This window comes from Musa acuminata, chromosome BXJ2-3 (genome assembly GCF_036884655.1).
Source record: "Musa acuminata AAA Group cultivar baxijiao chromosome BXJ2-3, Cavendish_Baxijiao_AAA, whole genome shotgun sequence".
In the NCBI taxonomy this organism is placed as follows: domain Eukaryota; kingdom Viridiplantae; phylum Streptophyta; class Magnoliopsida; order Zingiberales; family Musaceae; genus Musa; species Musa acuminata.
Window position 1 is genome coordinate 43725395 of NC_088340.1, and position 20669 is coordinate 43746063.

The 20669-nt window shown below is 38.5% G+C and overlaps 1 protein-coding gene across 4 annotated transcripts; it reads right to left on the reverse strand.

Moving 5' to 3' along the window:
• Positions 1 to 884: 884 nt before the first annotated feature.
• Positions 885 to 19424, reverse strand: LOC103979792 (uncharacterized). 4 transcript variants are annotated; one of them, XM_009396009.3, is made up of 17 exons: positions 19089 to 19423; positions 13930 to 18865; positions 13661 to 13849; positions 13374 to 13488; positions 11356 to 12409; positions 9533 to 9980; positions 8693 to 8746; positions 5739 to 8610; positions 5533 to 5646; positions 5291 to 5421; positions 4414 to 4506; positions 3983 to 4252; positions 3334 to 3577; positions 2941 to 3159; positions 2061 to 2136; positions 1855 to 1984; positions 885 to 1632 (listed from the first exon to the last, which is right to left on the reverse strand). In XM_009396009.3, the coding sequence occupies exons 1-16, from the start codon at positions 19370 to 19372 to the stop codon at positions 1885 to 1887; spliced, it is 11199 nt and encodes a 3732-aa protein (XP_009394284.2). In that variant the 5' UTR covers positions 19373 to 19423; the 3' UTR covers positions 885 to 1632; positions 1855 to 1884. The 4 variants fall into 4 exon arrangements, with proteins under 4 accessions (XP_009394284.2, XP_009394283.2, XP_009394285.2 ...); XM_009396008.3 differs by having other exon boundaries at positions 2941 to 3577; XM_009396010.3 differs by having other exon boundaries at positions 2941 to 3577; positions 13930 to 18876; positions 19089 to 19227.
• Between the last annotated feature and the right edge of the window lie 1245 nt (positions 19425 to 20669).

The window sequence follows — 20669 nt, forward strand, 5'->3', positions numbered from 1 at the left end:
ATATATAATAAATTATTTTATGTGCTTTAGATTTTACTATTATGAACACTAATCCTATATTAGTTGGAGAGTATGAGTACCAAGAACTAATATAAAGTTCAAAACTCACTTTAGATCCATCCCACATCAGATAATTTATTATAGGTCATACATAGATACAAAAAACATGCATACATACATGTATGCATATACATATACATATACATATACATATATACAAATATAGCCTATCCTTGTATTCCTTCATATCAAATGCATGGATAAGAAAACACATGGATTGTCCATAGTGATGATATGGGGTAGAGCATAGAGTCACACTTGTCTTCCCTTGCTTGCTTCAAGGAACAAAGAGAGAACAAATCTTATTTTGTGGTGTCTTGTTGAGAGAAGACTAGACAAAGCTGCTGCTTGCATTGGTTGGCATGAGTGTTGATTCAAGGATGATCATTGATCCTTCCCACATCAGCTTTGTTAAACAAACATCTAATATGCATAAATTGAATAATAACATATAGCAACATAACATATATTTTTAATAAAAACTTATAGGAGAATTTGAGTGTTAAAAAGATAATTTGATATACCAGAAGTAATCCTTCTTACATAGACATTTCCTATAGAAACCAAACATGCAACACAAATTGAACAGAGTAAACAAGAAAGAAACTTAATTGGAAAAATAAATAAGTAATCTCGAGTAGAATAAATAAAAATACTTTTCAGAAAAAAAAAAAAGGGGGAAAGACATAACACAAATTGTAATGTTTCACGGGAAATATTTAGCAGCAAAGGAAGAAATAAGCTAACATATTTTTTTAGCAAACAAGTTCAGAGAAGACGCACTTTGTCGGGAGAAAAAGAATATGATGAACAGGAATGCAGTATTTCAGAAAGGCTTTCAGATCAAAGCCTGTGTTGAAAAGCAACCAGCAATCTTATTCACAGAGCATAACCAAGACATGTAGATATATACAAGAATTCAAAACACCTTGTAAGATTAGTTTCCCAACTCACCTCAATCTACGTGTCGAGGCCATCGACAAGCAAGGACACATCAGCTTCAGTGCAGGGCATAGGCAGTTGCCTGGGTCAAATCCAGGTGACTGAAAAAAAGCTCGTCCGGATGGACTAGTTCGATCTGTTTCTGCTCTTCTAACACCTTGGATTCAAACTCCCTGAAAACGCTGCAGTGCCCATTTCATTCAGCTCTGCAAATTTGGCTGTCCCGATAACGTACCAAGTTAGGCATTGTAGAGACAATAACAGGAACTGTGCCAAGCAACACTGCAGCAGAATCTCCATGGGAAATTAAGCTAGGATGGAGTAATGAGACCCCCCAAAGACGGTCATTGGATGTACGAGTAGCTTTTGGTGGAAGCCTCAAAGGAACTTCTTTGGCGCTTTTCAATCTTGGCGCTGCACCAAGGACCAAAGATAGCATATCCAGCTGTCTTAAGTGGCAATGGTTGATGCAGCTGTTTTTGCTATTGACATGAAGCATTGAATCTAGTAGGTCCCCAGTAAAGCCTCGGATATTCTCGTAATGCATGTCCATCACTGGATAAGTCTCCTCTTCTTTCCACTTTCTAGATATAATAAGGCAAACTTGCACATACAAAAATAGCATCCACACTGTAAAGAGAAACAATCAATTTGTGTTTAGCAAGCAAAAACATGAACTATTGATTTCTAAATCATAAAAAAAGAATCAGCATACCTAACCACTAAATTGATAGAATAATAAGCTATCTTATTTTGTTTGCTATATTACAGCACAACTATTTACATCCATCACATCAACTATGTACCCAAAGGAAGAACTATAAATTCAGAATTCCCATGAAAGATTCATACCATGAGAGCAAAAAAAAAACAATCGGATAATCATATCCATGGCGTCCACCCTTCATACATGTTACATAAGTTGTCGACATTTGTTGCTTGCTTAAGAAGAAGATCTACTTGCTCCGGAACTTCTAGGGACCTGCAAAACAATTAAAATCCATCAGAGTGCAGGTTAGAAATTCCACCAACACGACCAAAGGGCAAAAAGCACATACCTGATGTCTTCAATACCTCTTCCATCTAGTTTGAGCTCAACATGCTTCAAGACTGATATAGCATATGCGTTCTTACCTTACAACAGAACATTAAACATAAGATGAGTGAAATAGTATATCATAATATATTCTCTTTCCATCTAACAATTTCAGTAAACAGCCTGAAACCGCAGAAAATAATAGCCACCAACTATGAATTTCGTCTAGTTTAGTAAGATCCTTTAGATCATATAATGTGTCAAAAATAGAACATGTCATGCTAAAGAATAATAAGCATTAACATGTAGAGTAAAGAAACGAGCAACGGCAACTAGTCAGATGACCATTGCACCCCAGCAGAACTCATCTCATCCCTATTACAAATGCATTCAATATCCAGTGGAATTGTAGCAATTGGCTTCTCACTTGAATGAGTTTAGATCATATCCAAAAAATTAGTCCTACGAGCTACCAATGAAAACTGAAGTAGGATCAGATTCAAATCAAATTGATGTCAATCTGGATCTGTTTTGAGTTCAAGAAAGCCTATCCAATCCCATCACTCGAAGGATCCAAAAACCTAATGTATCTCTGATATGGTTAAGAACCTTTAATTTGAAAAACTTAATTGAACAGCAGCAACAATCAAATCATTAAAAATCCAATTGTCTATCTGGTTTACAGAAAGTTGGTGCTGGGGATCAAAATGGTGCTTGCCATGGGATTAAAGAAAAGCTTCCCTTCTGACTTGGACTTTTATCAATTATTCTAATCAGTATGCACAATATTTCTCATATTTGCAACAAAAAAGGGATTATCACAACTCATAATAAATGCAATAAACATTTTCATGTAGTGAGCAACTGAAACATATGTTAATCAAAACGCTAATATATCTTACCCCTTGTAGTGCGGCTAATTGCACCAAAACATGAAGAAGAATCATCAAGATTATCACCATGTCCGTTAACCAGATTGGAGTAATGTTCATTTCCACTCATCAAAGAGTTTGCCACCACCGATTTTCCCTTCTCGATGTCATATGTTCCAACATTCTCGACTGTAGGTCCATCACATAAGGACAAGGCTTGCAAACTGTCACCCAGATCTGCTGGTAACACTGAAGACAAACTATTAGCAACATCCTCTGTTGAATAATTAGAATCTTGATCCTCAACAGATTTGCTTTCTGATCCATCAATAATTTTATAGGAAACACTCATACTAGTGTCCTCTCCAGCAGAATTACTATGCAGGTCCTGTTCTAAGTTGTCTGATTTCTCAGAGAAGCTACCTTCACTTAAGGAGATGATAGAATCTGGGCTGCTGGTGTATGTGTGTTCCGGAGGGGATAGCCATCCTTCATCATGAAGAGCAAGTTTGCCATTTGTAGTCAAATTCTCAACATCTTCTACACTGCTCCCGGACAACACTTTCTCTTCATCATTGAATAAAACTGCACCATTTGAAGGTTCAGAACTAGATATAGCAAGGTCTTGAGACCTTAAAATTTGACTTTCTCCAAGACCTTCAAGAGCCTGCAAAGACCAAGAGTTTGCATGACAAGTGTATGCGCATATATACATAGATTCCACATGTACATTCTCAAATAAATGGTCTTATTGGTCATTTATATCAGAACAAGCATTCAAAAAAATTGTATACATGTACATAATCATGTAAATGTCGTTCCAGTGGTCTTTCCAATACTGCTGTAGGAACCATATCAGCCCATGATCCAACAGAGAAATCTACTCACTCAGAATATTATATTATGACCATTTCAAGTCAATCATCATGTAAAATGCATTAGCTTTCAGCCTGTTTTCAACTATTCATAGTATTCAAAACCTTCCAAGTAAAAAAGAAAAAAAAACAAAGAATCATTGAATAGTGGGCAATAAATATCTGAGGCCTAAAGATTTATAGGTAAAGAAAATTACTTTATGAAGGTTTCCAGCATGGAGGCTTGAAACTCGTGCAAGTTTGGTTAATGTAGAATGAAGTTCCTTTACATAGCTGGTCAGCGAGGGCACGAAAGGAACCAAAGATGGACAAGCTTCCCTAAGTTTGAATATATAAGACTGGTACAGTGCTTGTCCATGAACAAGAGAAATCTCTTTATTGTTTTCCTCATCTTTCACTGACGCATCAGCCATCACAGTTAAATCGGTTGAAAGTGAAGCTTCCAGAGGAAGGAGGATCATGTTTACCTGCAACAAAGAAGAAACAGATCTTAAGGTGGTTGCATACTTTCATGTAGCATAAAAGGCTCTAAAAGAACTATGGCTAGGCTTGAACTGAGGATATTCCTTGTCATTTCACAAAGCCACAGGTAAAAAAGATTTCAAAAACTTCAATCCAGACAGAAAACCTTAGAAAGATCTGCCATCAGTGCACTATGTGCTGCAGCTGCCTCCTTCCCCAAGATGTAAACATCTTCTACACCCTCCATTATAGCCAAGACCTGCAGACAAATACCATAGGATGTTAAAGCAACTAAAAGAAAGGAAATTTTAGATCTGACATCACAAAAAATAAGGTACATGCATCACTAAAAGAATTAAAAGTATGCTGCAAGTTATAAAATTGCATAGTACAGAATTACTTACTTTAAATTCAACAAACTATATTTTGGTTCTAATTCAACACCATACAAAAAAAGTAAATAAAAAGATATTTGCGAATAGCCCCCCGAAGATTTAGAAGTTTAATGCATTTCAATTCCATTTCGATAGAAAATTAAAAGGACCACTAGAGCAGATTTTCCATTTTATTTCATTGGCATTTCTTCCTCTTTGACTAAAGAATGATGATTCTTGTTATCTATCCATTCAAAATATAGTCAAGAACATTGAACTCCGAGGGCCAATTGTGCTTGCTCAAGCACAGTTCAACATAGTAAGACTAAGACTACATAATACATGTACATGCAACAAAACCATGCAAACTTTTACTTGCAGGTAAATTGGAGTTCAAATCATAAAGACACCAAGTTCTATAAAAAGGATTTCCCTTCAAGGGTACAACACCCATGTACAAGCTGTAGTACAAATACAACCTCTTGTCAAAAGAAAAGTACTACCTCATGTCTGAAAACTAAAAGATTGACCTCTAATGCACATTGCACACAAACACCAATCATGAATAAAAAATAACATGCCAGTGGACATCACTAGCATAAGGCACAATAAAAAAGAATATTGAAGCAAGAAAAAAATTTCTTAATTTATTATTGAAAGTCCCTGTACCTCCTCGAGCATTGAACCACATTCAGATGTCAAAGCAGTATGGCCTTTAGAAACACAAACAAAGGCAGTTAAAGCCGTACTGGCCTCATATGCACGCTCCCTCATAATTGCTAGGGTGTCTTGCAAATCATCTGCTAATATGCAAAAGATCATTTCAAAATTCAAATTCAATAATCAATCATAAACAAACATCATAATTCATAAGACACTATACATAAAGACAAGGGAAGCTTTCACTACACCTGAAGCTGAATTTGCCTTTACAGAGGCAATGCAGAGTTCATTAGTTGCAGCAAACAAGGCATTGGCAGCAGTTTCCATGTTACTTTCTGCCAGCTTCCATTCTTGTTCAGCACCTGATTTCCAAAACAAAAATGAAGTACTTACACCATAAACTCTCTGAAGCTGAAATGGAATCAACAGAAAGCATAACAAGAATCAAACTCACGGTTAAAGGAGTGATAAGCAACATCTAGTCTTGTTAAGGTATTCAAGTAAGCTTGCTGCCATGTTCTACCATCTGCAGTAGTTCGCCCAGACGTTTTCTCCCCAGGTATCCAGAAAAGGCCATCTCTAGATGCTTCAAACTCCATCACAGAATTGCAGATCTTTATAATATCACCTGCCTGTTCTTGAATTGCCCATAGCAATTGTCTTCGCCTTCGTAGATGATCATGGAACTCTGTTGGAATTCCTGAAGTCTTAACAGAAGAAGTGCCAGTCCCAACAGCAGTCGAACCCGCACAAGCCCATGCCATGGCTCTTTCCAGTTGTCCTTCTGCAGATGTTGATGTCCTTTCACAAGCTTGCAAGCATTCTAATGATCGTGCTACAGATGACATAGAAGACTGCAGTTTTTCTAATAGTTTTGGTCGGCTAAGGTTAATAATTAATGGGGAAATTTTATCATCGCCAAGAATGTTTCCTGAGAAAACCTTGCTTTTCAGTAGATAGAGTGAGGACATATCATGAAGCCATTCCAACTGAACAATTTCTAAAATAGTTTTCCCAAGGGCTTCAGTTAGTTCATTCACTTGCCTTTTCATGAAAGAAACTGTTGATCTGGCAGCCCTAACAGTTTCATGTGCATTAGAGTATTCTTCAAGCATAAGCCGAATTTTCCTTACAGTGCCCGCATCTTTTTTTGCTTGATCGGGTGCAAATTCTCTTCTTGCTTCCATCAAATGCTGCAAATTCTCAATTTCTTTATTCAATTGTGCCAAGAAAGCAGGAACAACTCTGCCATTCAAATAATGACCAAGAAGTTCTTGCAGATGAACCTCTAGCTTCTTTTTCAAACTTTTATAAAGCTGATCAAAACTAACATTATGATCAACAGAAGATGATATGTCATGAAAGCACATATCAAGAACAGAGTCCATGATGCTAACTTTCCAAATAAAGAAAGCATGATCTCTCAACAAGAAACGAAGCCCCCAAACAGATTCAGATACTGAGGAGCTGGATGTCACAAAATCGGCAAGTTTATATGTTGACTCATCTAAATCTGAGGGAACAGTACCATGTGACACTAGCTCATGATCAACTGATTCCAATTCAGCAAAAGGCTTTGCTAATGCAGCTAAAAGAGCTTTGCTCCTTCTAACATGCAGATCCCCCTCATCCTCACTGTTCATCAAAGATGTAAAGTACTGCTGAGAAGACATTAATGAATTTATAATATTGGCTTCCAGCTTTTTCAGAGAAGAATTCCGCATATCTTTCTGGTTCCAAGTTTGATGAAGTTGGTCTAACTGTGCTCTACAAGCTTCTTCTTGGGAGGCTAGCTCTTCAGCTTCTTCCCAAGATAGATGATCACGACCACTTGTAGCTGCTTCTCCAAGAGCTAACTGCTGCTCTGTAATGAGTCCAACCTTCACAAAATAGTTCTTTTCCAGCTCCAACAAGGATGCTTTCTCCAGTTCCACCTCAACTAGCTTCTCTAGTGCTGTATCAACAGAACCACGGATCTGAGAAAGCATTCCAAAAGCTTCCATTGTTTCCGAATTGTAGGTAACAGCTGATCTAATAATCTCTGGGAGAAGAATTTCAGTCATTTGCTCAATCAATTGATTGCTTGAACACAGACAAACCTGGTAAACTGAAGCCCAAGTTGCTGCAGATGAAGGATTTGTATCTTCAGCACTTGTACTGGTACATGGTAATGTTATATCTAGCAGTTCTTGAACTTCACTAAGAAATACTGCTACTAGCACACATTTCTCAATCTGCTCTTCAAACCCAACAAGAGTGGTTCCAGAATCAGCTCGGGAACCATTCTCCCTCGTTCGCCAGAGAACTTTTTGAGTGAAGTTATCAGAGTATATAACCATCTTTGCTATAATTTCCTTATACAATTCAATCACAGCCATGCAAAGCACAGAAAATACCTTCACTTTCTTTTCTACAAGATCCTCCGGCACTTTAGCAATTTTTAGTCCATCACATTTGTTTTGACCTGAAGGAGATATGAACTTTTCATCTTCATTCTGTCGACAACCTGCAGCCTGCATATACTTTGTAAAAGAAGATAGCAGGCGTTCCTTGGCTTTTGCTTCTGTATCTGTTCCGATGGAATTCATCAGTACTGAACACTCAGCAGTAATTTTTCCTATTTCCATTGCACATAGTTCAATTTTGTGGAGGAGATCCTGATGCCTCTGTCGAGCTGAGTCATAACCTTCACTAGTGCTGTTTGCAATAAGTTCAGCAGCCTGATTTCTAGCAAGTAACAGGGCCTCAGATGATAGGCTATTTGCCGACAATTGCAAGACTTGTGCCCAGCCATTTACTGGGCTGCTTGTAATGTAGCTATGCGGAAGAACTTTTTGCAATGCCAATGCATATTCATTGAGTGCTTCAATTGCACAAGAAAGTCCACTGTCCAACTCATCTATTAGATGAGAAACTTCCTTATCCAAATCATAGCATTGCGCTTGTGTTGGCTCTGGAACAATTGTTAGTGGAACTCCTGACAGGACAACTGCAGAAGTAAGAGATAAGGCCTCTTCAGTGCCACTTAGCATTAACAACCCCTTTGCATCCGGGATTGAACCACTCCGTAGTGCATCAAGCACTCTTCCATGCTGATCAATCCACATAGCTGCTTCTTGGGCCTTTTCAGCTGCCACAGCTTTTGATTGTGCAAACTCATTAACCTGGACTTCAAATGATGCCCGGGTTTTTTCATACATAGAAGTAGCTTCAGTAACCACTGTTTTTGCAGATGTCTCATGTTGCATAAGTCTTGATTTCTCTTTATCAGCATGATAGAAAAAGGTAGATGTTACTTCATATTGATTTAGCACATCTAAGAATGCCTGCAATATGTTTGGATTGAACTTTCTTATCTGTCAACAAATCACATGTAATGTGCATATACAAAGGTGATTCACTTCATACCTTCAAAGCTGATTCAACAGTTGGTACTGTAGTCACCAGAAGATCATGATGTTCCTGAAACATAATTAAAGCATTTAATACTGAGTTCTTGTCAGTCTTTGGTTTTAAAGAATAAAGTAATTTTTTTCCTTCACTATTCTGTACAAAATGCCCTAAGATAAAGTCAATATAATCCTGAAACACATAATAAAAGCTTATACTTAAAGAAAGAAGCTAATAGCAGCATTATTACCATGCCAGGATGAGTTCTGAATGAAGCATATTAAAGCAAGTTTAAAGTTGCTTAACACATTTAGATTCCTTTTAATCTTTGACAGTAAGATGACTAACAGGACATGTGGTGTCACAAGGGCAACAAAGGTTTGCTGCTTATAAGTTCATTCATATTTTTTTGTTAAAACTTATGTTGGGAGCTACACATATGTGAATCTTCAACATCCAAAGCGGTGGTTGGAACAGATTAAAGCAAATTTAAAGTTTCTTAACATAATTACGTTCCTTGTTATCTTTGACAAGATGACGAACAGGACAATATGGTGTCTCAGGAGCAACATGGACTTGCCTCTGGTAACTTCAATATTTTTTCTCTTGTTAAGACTTATGTCAGGAGCTAGACATATTCGAGGTTTCAACATCCAAACTGGTAGCTCTTCCAACATCATTTTAAACTGGTTATATAAAATATAAATATCAAAAGTAGTTAAAAACTAAAAAGTAATCAAATTTCACTGAAACAGTAATGCAAGTCTATCAAAGCACCTGTTGACCACAGAAGCTTCTTCATAACATCTGCTCTTTTTCTGAAAAAATATGGCTATAACTAGTGAATGAGAGACGTACCTGCAAAGGAACACGCATCTCTTGAACTCTTGAAGCAAAAAGACTTAGACTGACAGCCAACTCCATTCCCTTTTTCTCTTCACCACCTATAGCAGCTTCGTCATGGATATCTCCCCTTGTCCACTCCACCAATGGGTCCCAAACAAACACCTCCAACAACATTAACATTATATCTTTATTCTTCCGGAGAATGCTCATTACCGCTTCACAGTTAGACCTGAAGGTACCCTCCGTTCCAGTCAATCCTAAAGCAGTCTCAATCATCTGCGTAAGTCGGAAAGGGACAATTTCAGGAACCTTTAGTCTCCTCCCTTTGTCAAAACATACATTATAATCTATATGGACAATTTCACCAGTGGAGAAGTCCATAAGGATATTGTCCAAATGTCTATCCCCGAGACCAAGAATGTGGCCCACCATGCTCATGGCTGCCACACTTCCAGAGAACCTGCAAATCAATGCTACTCATTTAAATCCATTATTGTAAAGGTTACTTGATTATGAATTAACTGAAATAGCAGGCCTTAAGATGCAAAGTCACCAAAGCCAACTGCAAGAAGTTCAGCAACAATCTGAATCACTAAAAGCTAAACATTGTCTTTATTAAGCCAAACAACATTGTCAAATGGACCAGCATTGTTAGATCAAATGCCAAGTTATATTCAATCGTAATCCATAATTACAGCATTCCAGTCACCAAAGCAAAAGGTCTCTTCTGGAATGGCTGGTATGTATATGCCAGTATTACTTAAGTGACATGTCCAAATGGGACAAAGTGTAGAATTTTAGTTGCCCATCAGCTGGCCTTTCATTTATACTGAAGTAACAAAGAAAGAAATATTATCTCAACAAAAACATGTTTAATATATCATTAAATCCAAAGGAGCAACATTATACTGAAGATCATAGAACTATACTAAAACAGCTATCTATAGATTCAAAATATATAAATCCCCTATATGTTTGTGTAATTCTGATAGCTTGCAGAAAAAAGAAAAACATATGGAGAGAAGAATTCAGCAATGTGCCTAATAAGAGAATTCAACATTTATATGCTATTTCAAGCTTGAAAGTGGTTAATTTTGCCATGAGATGATAGAATGACCATGCCACAATTGTAAAACAACCTAGAAGAAAGAATGCGAGGAAATACATATAGAGTATTATTTATTAAATGGCCACGATGTCAAGCATCTGCCAATAGGTTACCGGCAATTATAAATTCAAGATTCAATGCCCCATAGACTACCAATAGTCAGAAGAAAGCCAAGACCAGGGAGATGACCAAACTGAGATGCAGCACAAAAGGGCTAATCCATCAGCACAAAACTGGTCCCAGGGACAAATTGAAGTTTGAGTCCAAAAACATTACCAGGTAACACTTAAAGTAGTGATCATTTAGCACAAAGTTATACTGCTGGAATATCGCCTATGGGGTGAAATCACTGTGCATAAATTTGTAAAACCAACTCACTTTATTCACGGATCAGATTATCGAATGAAAAGAAAATTTCATGTAATAAGACAAGCATATCTTTCAGGATTTTGTCAAATATCTAAGCACTGATCACATAAACAGATATCCCCATTAATTCTGGGTAAGCAAGTTGGTTTAAAATTTTAATCATTTTATCCAGGACCACAACCTGCATGTGTGCCACTAGCTTTCTAGATTTTTTACTAGTCAGCTAATATTTCTGAATAGATCTACTGGTCAATTGCCTACAAGGTGAGATATTGTGGTTACAGAAAACATAATAAAAAATATTTTGCACCATATTATGGTTTGCAAGTAAAGAACATTCTAACAAAAGATTTAATACCTTTTGGCCTTTAAAGTAAATGCTCTGAATCCCTCACTGGCACACCACATTTCCTGCCAAAGAAGTTCTTTTGGAGTCTCTTTCATAAGCTCCAAAAACACTTTTCTTTTGACTTCAAGAGGCCAATCCCTTCGTGAGATTACTCTTCTTATGCCTTTTTCTTTGAGTGCAGGTATAATTTTTCCATAGAACATATCACTGGGACGAAGGACAGGTGGCATTGGATTATTCATATTGCCAGCATCAACTGCAGAAACCTGAGCCATCTGAGTGTGTACCTGCCATGACTTGTAGACACTGTATATGCTGGTTACATTATCCACCCACCGGATTAATCCAGCACGACCACTGATTGGGGTCACTGAGTAATAACGAATAGCAAGTGCACGACCACGGGTATCATTGGATGAAGTTAATAAACTATTAATTGCTTGCAACAACTGCATGATTCGGGCATCAAGACGTAGATCCTCTCGTCCCTTAAGAAGATAAGTGTACCTCTGACCATCTGAGCCTTGTAAGATGAGTTTCTTAGGTTTTGTCTTTGTTGATAAAATTGTTACCTGTTCACAGAAAGAGGAAATTGTAACAATCCCTTGGATGCTAGTTGTAGAGCTTCCTGAGGAATCAAGCATTGAGATTTGCTTCTCAAAGCCAGGCATTGGAACATCAGAAGATGAAAGAGAAGCCAGATGTGGAGCCACCTCACTTAAAGATACACATGATTTTCGATGATGAGTTGCTAGAGATGTTGTAATAGTATCAAACTGCCGCCACACATCTCCTAGCGCTGTTGCAGATTTAGGGGGAGTTTTTAAACTTACGATAGCTGATTTCAGTTTTTCAATGTACTCTTCATGGAACCATAACTCATGAGATGTTCTCGGTTCACGAGATGTTGATGTCAAGCGGCGCTCTAGTGCCACAACAATTGGAGCCATCATAGCCGAGTATTTGGCTGCATTTATCTTGTTCTTTTCTGTGTCACTAAGTGTTGGATTTTCAGCAACCCGAGCCGCTTCCTCTTTTAGCATATTTATACGTCGTATGACATCTAAGTTTACAAAACTAGTTAGCAACCACTCTTAGCTATTACGCTAGGAAGTGCTCAATATCAGAAAGAAAACTGAGATGAATTACACCAAAGAATATATGCATTGATGATAGATACCAAAAGAAAAAATCAACAGCACTTAGATTCCATGTCTGATTGTTTTTTTTCAACATTTATGTTGTGTGCATGTTTATTTGACACAACACCAATAATCTTTAAGATTCTTAAACTAACATAGAAAAAAGAAGAATTGCAATCCTTTTTGGTGTCGATCCATTATTTAGATATTGTAACAGTGAAATTACAACTGTAATTTTGAAAGACTTTTAAACTTCAAATGATGTCAAAACAATCTCAAGTAACATATGCATCGAACGAATGTGCTTCCACATCGAATACATCAACTTCATCAGCACTTAAGCTTTTCACAGTATCTCTTTTCAACTCTTCCATCTTGTGTATATATGCATATTTCAGTATCACTAAGTCTCCTTTCTTCAATAACACTATAAATTCATGCATCTAAAACCTAACTGAGCAATAGCATCCAACTCTGGTATCAACTCATTCAACTTGACCATTATGACACTATACAAGCAATAGAAATTCGGAACCTCCTCCAACTTATCAAGTGGCCATTATTCAATTTGTTCACAGCAACAATTACTTGAGCAAGCCCTAGAGATAAAGATCGGGCAATTGATTGCTTCAACACAAGATATCTATTTGTCTCATAGTGACTCTAATATTATATATTGTATGACTAAACTAGTTTTCAACCTTCATGAGACTTGGTCAGGAAAAAAAATTCACTGTAAAAGTTAGTCCAACATTTCACATGCATTCTCCATTTGACAAAAATAAACTAGAAGAAGCACAAGATAGAAGATACAAGTAACAAAGTAATTGAAAAAGTATGTCACCAAGAAATATCAATCCATTTGCTGTTTCGTGGACCATTTACCTGTATGAAGATCCTGAAGCGTGCTCAGCCAGAGCTCCTCCCATAGAATAGTTATCATTCCCAGCTCATTTATTACTAGCTGGACATCTTGAATTAATTTTGGATAAAGTTTAAACTGCATTCAAAAGTAAAGTAGTTAAGAACTCAAAAATTGGAAGCAAGACTTCATCAATTCCCTTAGTATGTTAAGTAAACAACAATCATGCATACACATCAGGGAAAGGACAAAAAATAGTGTTATTAAGAAATTTGGAACCAACAGATAAATGTAAAGGTGGTTCAATTACCAAACAGTCAAATATGCGTTGAAGCTCCTCTAGTGGTTGCCCGTCGTAAGCATTTAGATCAACAAGTGTAGGATATACAACAGACCAAGGGCATAATTTTGCTAGCATCAATAGAAGCCCCTCCAGTTGCTTCCTGACAACTTGTTTGGGATGAGAACTCAACCGAGCAAATAGCTGGGGAATGAGTTCCTGTATATGAAAATTAACAATAAGTAAGCCTTTGAAAATCATGCATAAAGACAATATACAAATACTTTAAAGCATCTCACCTGCCATGGCAATAGAGGAACTGCAGCAAGACCATGTTCTAAAGTTTCTCTCAACTCGTATCCATAATTCACAATAATATGAAGGACATACAGCATTGCCCTAAGGGTGCAACTCTTGTTTTTTTCCTTTGGAAAATCATTAGCAGAACAGGCTAGAAGATTGGAAGAATATGAAAGGTACTGAAAATAGCCATGTGCAGCATGTCCGAATAATGAGACCCTCCTTTGCCTTAATGACCACCAAATGCCAACCAACTCATCAACAAAAGGCAAGATGTCATGTTTCCTCATGCCACCGTTTGCATTAAGAAACAGCACTTGCAGCTGGGAAGAAACAGCAGCAGAAGGGCACTCACCATCATAAGACTCAAATCCAGGTGATCCAGCTGCAGTTTGCATTATGTATGCTGCTTGCTCAACTAATGAACTTACAAGTGGCTCATTTTCCTGAAAATAAATGGACTCTGATCTGTCTTCATCTGCACCACTTGCAACATTCACATCTCTATCACTGTTAAAAATCTTCCTAATTATAATTTCCACCTCAGACATTTCAGCTTCTGTCAACTTGCATCTCTCAGGAGAAAGTTCTGGACAAAGAACAGAGGACAGAGAACAGGATTGTAGAACAGCACCACCCGCAGGAGGGGAGCCCTTTGCTTGGTCAAAACACCAAGAAGCATAAGAGAGCCAGGTTTTACTCAAGGTGGGACAAAGATTACAGGATATTTTTCTAGCCGTACCAATTATTTCTTCAAGAATTTGATTATAGTCTGGATCAGTGATTAAGACACCATCACCAGAAGTCAATCCAGTTCCAGCAAAAGAAGTGCATTTGCTACAGCCACTGAAATCTTGGCGTATCTTGAGAAGAACATTTCTAAAATCTAGATTTGGAAAACCTTGTCTCAACCAGGTCGATAATTTCAAACATGCCTTTGCCCTCAGAACACCATCAGCTCCAGATGATATAGTTGCCGTAGATCGCATATTATCACCTATGAATGACCAGCTGTCCAATATAGCCTCTTCATGATTTCCTTTTGCATGCTTGAGTAGTATATCTTCATATTGCATCTTCAAAGCAAGAAGATCAGAATGAGACCCTTCTGAAGTCATCCGAATGTGATCTCTGAGGTATTGACTCAAGCGGTCTGCCAACATAAAGTTGTTCTGTTTGCGAGCCACAGTAAGCAGCTTCTGACAGAGAAGCAGAGTTGTTAAAGAAGTTGGCATTAGAGTACGATACACTCTAAAAACCTTAGTCCACAAGCTACAATCTTGACAAACTCTACTAATTGGAGTAAGCAGTACTTGTTGCAAGGATCCTAGCAATGATGGTGATCTTTTAGCTTGATCATGGTTACTTGATCTTGTGCCTTCTTCAAAAGCAAGGATGCAGTGAAGCTGGATGGCACAAGCAGCTGCCTGATGTAATCCATCAAGAGGTACAACAGAAAATGCTTCATCCAGCATCAACTTTGCTTTTTCCAGTTCTTCCCCGACCTTGTGGAAGGATCCATCCCGCTTAAGCATTGATCGTAGAAGCATTTGCTCACTCCTCTCTAAAGCAATCTTAGGATCAAGAGCAATCTCACAGCTACTTTTAGGTGTCAAATCCAGGTAGGACCGAGATGCTTGAAAATCCCCAAGATCATACCGAGCCAAGGCATGAACAGCATTTATTTCATTGCCAGCTGTCGTTAAAGCTCCAGAATAAGACTTCCCAGCATGCATAGCACGAAGTGATTGTAATTCAGTGAGCCAGCTTTCCAGAGAATTCCAATCAGAGACCGATGTAAAACACTCGATGGCACGTGCAATAACAAACTGTACACCATCAGAACCCATGAGAGCTAGTGCAACTTCAGACTGAAGCAAGTGAGAAAAGTAAGCAGCTGCCTTTTCATATTGGCCCTGAGCCTGATAGACAAGTCCTGTGATCCATGAAAATTGCCCAAAGTTCCCAGCTACACCTGAAACAATATGTTTGTCTTCCTTAAACAGGACAGAAAATTGTGTAGCAACCCATTTCTGAAGGCCAATCAAAGCCTCTGGTTCATAATTCCTGCATAAGGCCAAGGATGCATGTCGGACAACCTTCATAACATCTCCTGCAAACCTAGATTTGAGATGAAAATTTTCAGAAACAGATGCCCCACGAGCTTTTTCCTTGAAAACTGATGTTGCTAAACTTTTTAGATCCTGCAGCCGTAACGAACAGTACTGAATGGTCGCATCATAGCAATGCAATGCCAGCCCAGCATTCATCATAGGCTCGGATATTCGAGAAAACCACTCTTCACAGACTTTCTTATTTGCTCGGAAGAACACGGAACTTTGTCGACTACAAGCAGGTAAAATGAAAGAACCTTCATAAGCATTGTAAACATTTTTCTTCAAAGCCTCAACAAAATCCAGCAGCAATCGCATTGGTAACAAGTGAGAATTGGACGAGGCTATGTACTTACTGTCAGTTTGTTCAGCATCTAATAGAAGCACATTAGGTATGTCCAAAAGCATGCGCTCTAAGGCTGCAAAAGTCTGGGTCGGACCACCGAGGTTAGTTCGCAGACGAAGAGCAATGCAATGTCTAACAGCCTCATGAATGGACCACCAAACAGCAGCTATATTATTCACTGGACATATTTTATCCACTGCACATTCCTCTGTCTTTCCACCCTTCCACATGTCACCATTACCAGGTTCTCCAACTGTTTCCTCTTTGCTAGAAATTGAATCCTTTTTGCAATGGCAACTAAAGACTAATCGCTGGATCCAAGAAGATAGAGACACCTTCCACCTCTGTGATATGTAACTCATGATGGAAACAAGTTGATGCGAGTGTAGCTTTCTGGAACACTGCTTTAAGGCAAGTTCATTCTTCCAACTCAGGTAATAGTTGTTGACAGTACAATGTACAAACTCACAAATACTACTAGCTCTGTCATTCAGACCACGTGAATACATTGTTAAAGGCAACACAACAGATAGTACTCTGGCAAATGCATTTTTTACAGTTACATCTGGATCGCCAAGCTTATCAAGTGCAACTTCTGAGACAAAATTGAAGTATGCATGATCAATTAGCCTTGCCTGCAAAAGAGCTTCCAGAACAGATGCAACACGAGATCTCACCTTAGATTCCCTCACATATGCTGCATCAAAAATTGCAACAAGTAAGTCACTGCCAACACCAGCATCTGCATGTGGATCACAAAATTGCATCATCAAGTCTGCATCGCTCTCCAAAGTTGTAATCATCCAACCAAATGAACATATCCAGTCAAGAGCTTCTAGCTTAACAGATATAGGTGAATTAACCCCAAGTGCCCTAACTATGCACATAGCATATTTCCTTTTATACTCAGTAATTAGATCAGTCTTAGCTTGAAGGCTTCTTTCACTTTTTCCAACTGAATTAACAGAAACCTTCTCCCAAGAAGCTCTCAGAATTGTGAACTTACTTAGAAGTTCAACCTCACTTAACCTGTTCAATGTCTTAACAATAAGGACTTGCAACTCAAACCAACCGTCGACAGGGGACTCAAAAGGATGGAGCTTCTCTAAAATCGAAGATGCCAGTCTCATTGATCTATCATATCTAAGCGAGTCAATGACAACCTGGTCCTGCAAACTTTCAGCAGCACCGCAAGGAATAGAACTTAGCAATGCTTTTAAGTCAAACTTTATTAAGGAAATTAATTCATGTTCCGAATAGGCCTTGCCAGAACCTAAATCTAATTTCAATTGGTCATCCGTCACAAAATCCAACTGGAGCTCATTGACATTAGCAAAATGCCCACGAATTTTTCCAAGCATGCCTTTTAACAACTCCAACTCTTCAATCAAATACGAAATAGCTTGGGAAACAACAGCATTGGACCCATGTTGTAGAAAGAAAAGGTAAGTTGCTGCAGTGTTTGCAACTACAAGGTGATTTGGGTGCAGACGCAGCTGAGACAAGGGAGAATAAAATCCTAATACAGACCTTACAGAAGAAGGAAGGAGTGCCAGCTTCTGCCTAGATAGCAGTTGCAAATTAGTTTTAACCAATGCATTTATCTGCAACAATGGAATTCCTATCAAGTTTTGAAACAAAATATCAATAACAATTGGATATGATTTAGAGAACCCTTCATTAAGTATTTCAGCCAGAAGAATCAAGCATCTCCAAGATTCTCCCATCCATTTTGGCGACCCAGACTTCCTCCCAAAACTTGCTATACATTTCAGCAAACGGGGAGCCATATTCTCCAGGGGTTCTCTGACGTCTTCAAGTATGTTCATTTCCATCATTCCTGATGCTGTGACTCGTAGAACTGTCGAGAAACAGAAGAAGAGAGCAAGCAACCTCCCAAGCTGGCTGCCAGATTCAAGACTTGTATCCTGGATAAGAACTTCAACGTCACCCAGAAACTTTGAGAGCAATTCTAATGAAAACTGTAAATTGTTCAGCCAGTGCTTCTGGAATTGCAAGAAACTATCCATAATTATCGTCCTACCAGACTCGGAGAGGTCGGGCATGAAAGCCCATCCCAGAAGCAAGTCAACGATGTCAACAAAATGCGGCTGGAAGCAATGCCCAAATTTCAAAGAAATCAGGGTAAGAACGCTAAGAAGTTGATGGAGCAAGCCAAGGGAGGTTCTCTCGTCCTCGAGAAGCTCTTGGCATGCTTTGAGGATCAGCGGTACAAAGCGTTCGATGCTATTAGCATCGCCAACATTAAGGAACTCTCGAAGGCTCTCCAATGCCAATTCCGCAGACCCATTCTGAACATCAGTCTCCCCAAGAAGAGGAAGAGCCCAAGCCATGAATCTCTCAGCCAATGCCAAAACATGATTTTGGGGACCATTCGATCCAATTGGAACGGAAACTAGAATGGCACAAAGGGATCCGTAGGTAATCGCTGCTGCTCGCCTCACGGCATATGACCTACAAGGAATCTTCCACAAGTAACATATATTATCATAGTACTTTCGAAATCGTGAAAAGGCACAATCTTAAGTCTGCAATTTTGGTGGATACCATTTGTTCGATAGAGTGGAATGCGAAAATAACGATATTACTAAACGTTATAGCATAAAATAGTTAGGGTTTAGAAAGAGAGAATCTTTAGGGTTTTGGAGCGACACGAAGAGGGGGAGAGAGGGCTTACTTGTCAGAGAGAAGCTGGTAGAAGCCCTGGGAAAGGAAAGGGGAGGAGTGGGAGACGACGAAGGCATTGGGAGGGTAGAGGATGATTCGTTGAAGGGATTCTAGGGCCGCGATTCGAGCGGCGTCGCCACCTCTCTCGCCTGGTCCTTCAGTCGCAGCCGGTGAGGAGGAAGGGGTGGACTCGGCGCTCCCGCCCGCGGCCGCGGCGGACGCGGAGGGCTGAGTAAGAGCGGCGGATAGGAGAGCGGCTAGCTGTTGCTGGAGGTGGTGGAGGTGACCTTGCATCGCCGTCTCCGCCTCAATAACTGAGTCCTACTTCGGACGTCTCCGTCTCTGCCTTCATAAACCGGCGACGAGTCGAAAGCCGAGTCGAGACTCGAGACCACCGTCCATGTTTTCAGAAACAAAAATTGGGCATACTTCCTCTGTTTTTGCTTTTAGAATCATAATTGGTCGATCGGACTCGAGGTTTGGTCAAACCTCTTAACCCCATCCCTAATACCGGCCGTGACCGAGATGAAAGGACCCAAATAAGCCCGAGACAGAACGATCGGGTCGAATCAGGTCCGGATTGAACTCGATCTAAACCCGTCAATTCGACATTAAGGAGTGCTATCATATGCATTGCATCCACCTACGATCCAAATCACATTCCAAACGCGGATTCGGTTAAGTTTAGGATTTCAATTAAGATAATTGGATGATATGAGTGTTTGTACTATATTTTCTTATCAAAATTTTAATTATTTGACTCCATTGACACCCTTATATCGTGAGCATATGATATGTGTATGTCTCTCTGGACCAAACATCGAGAGTCGTACCTATAAGATTTTTTTTTCTGATTTAGTAAATTATTATTTCCATAATAATTCATTCTATTCATCGACTACAAACGTACTAAGTCACTATGTCGTAATCTTCAAACGGTAATTCATTGGACTTGTTTATCCTCAATTACTATGTATCTATAATCCGTTAGTCATCTAATATCCCAGAGACTATATACTAGACATGGAACTATTAGACTCGTATGGTTTCTACTCGAGTCTTGTTGTAATTAGATTTTTCCGAAGAACTTTTTCTCTCTCAAATCTCGAGTAAGAACACATGAGATATTTTTCTCATGATACCAAGATAAGATGATCCTCGATTAATACTTAATAATGACTGTCCCTATTAATGACCGATCGTGTTATATTTGAAATTTTCAATCTATAAATCTGGTATCAAATGGTGTATCAAACTTTGGTTCGGTAGTGAACGAGTGGGTCAACCATTTAAAACACATATTTTATAAAATAGGTTGTGATCTATATACGATTGATTTATTAATGCAATTATTGTTAAATCATTTTGAATAAACTCGTAATCAGACATATGCATCGATGGTGAAGTATTGCAAAACTCAAAAAAATTATTTGTGTTTATAGTTTATTGATAGATATAAATTAATTAAAATGGTTATTATAATGAATCTTTATTGAAAAATTAGTAAGGCGAACAAAAATGAAATAAATAAACGGTAAAGAAAACTTTTATTAGGTATTTCGCGGCGCAAATAATATTTCCATAATGCAAA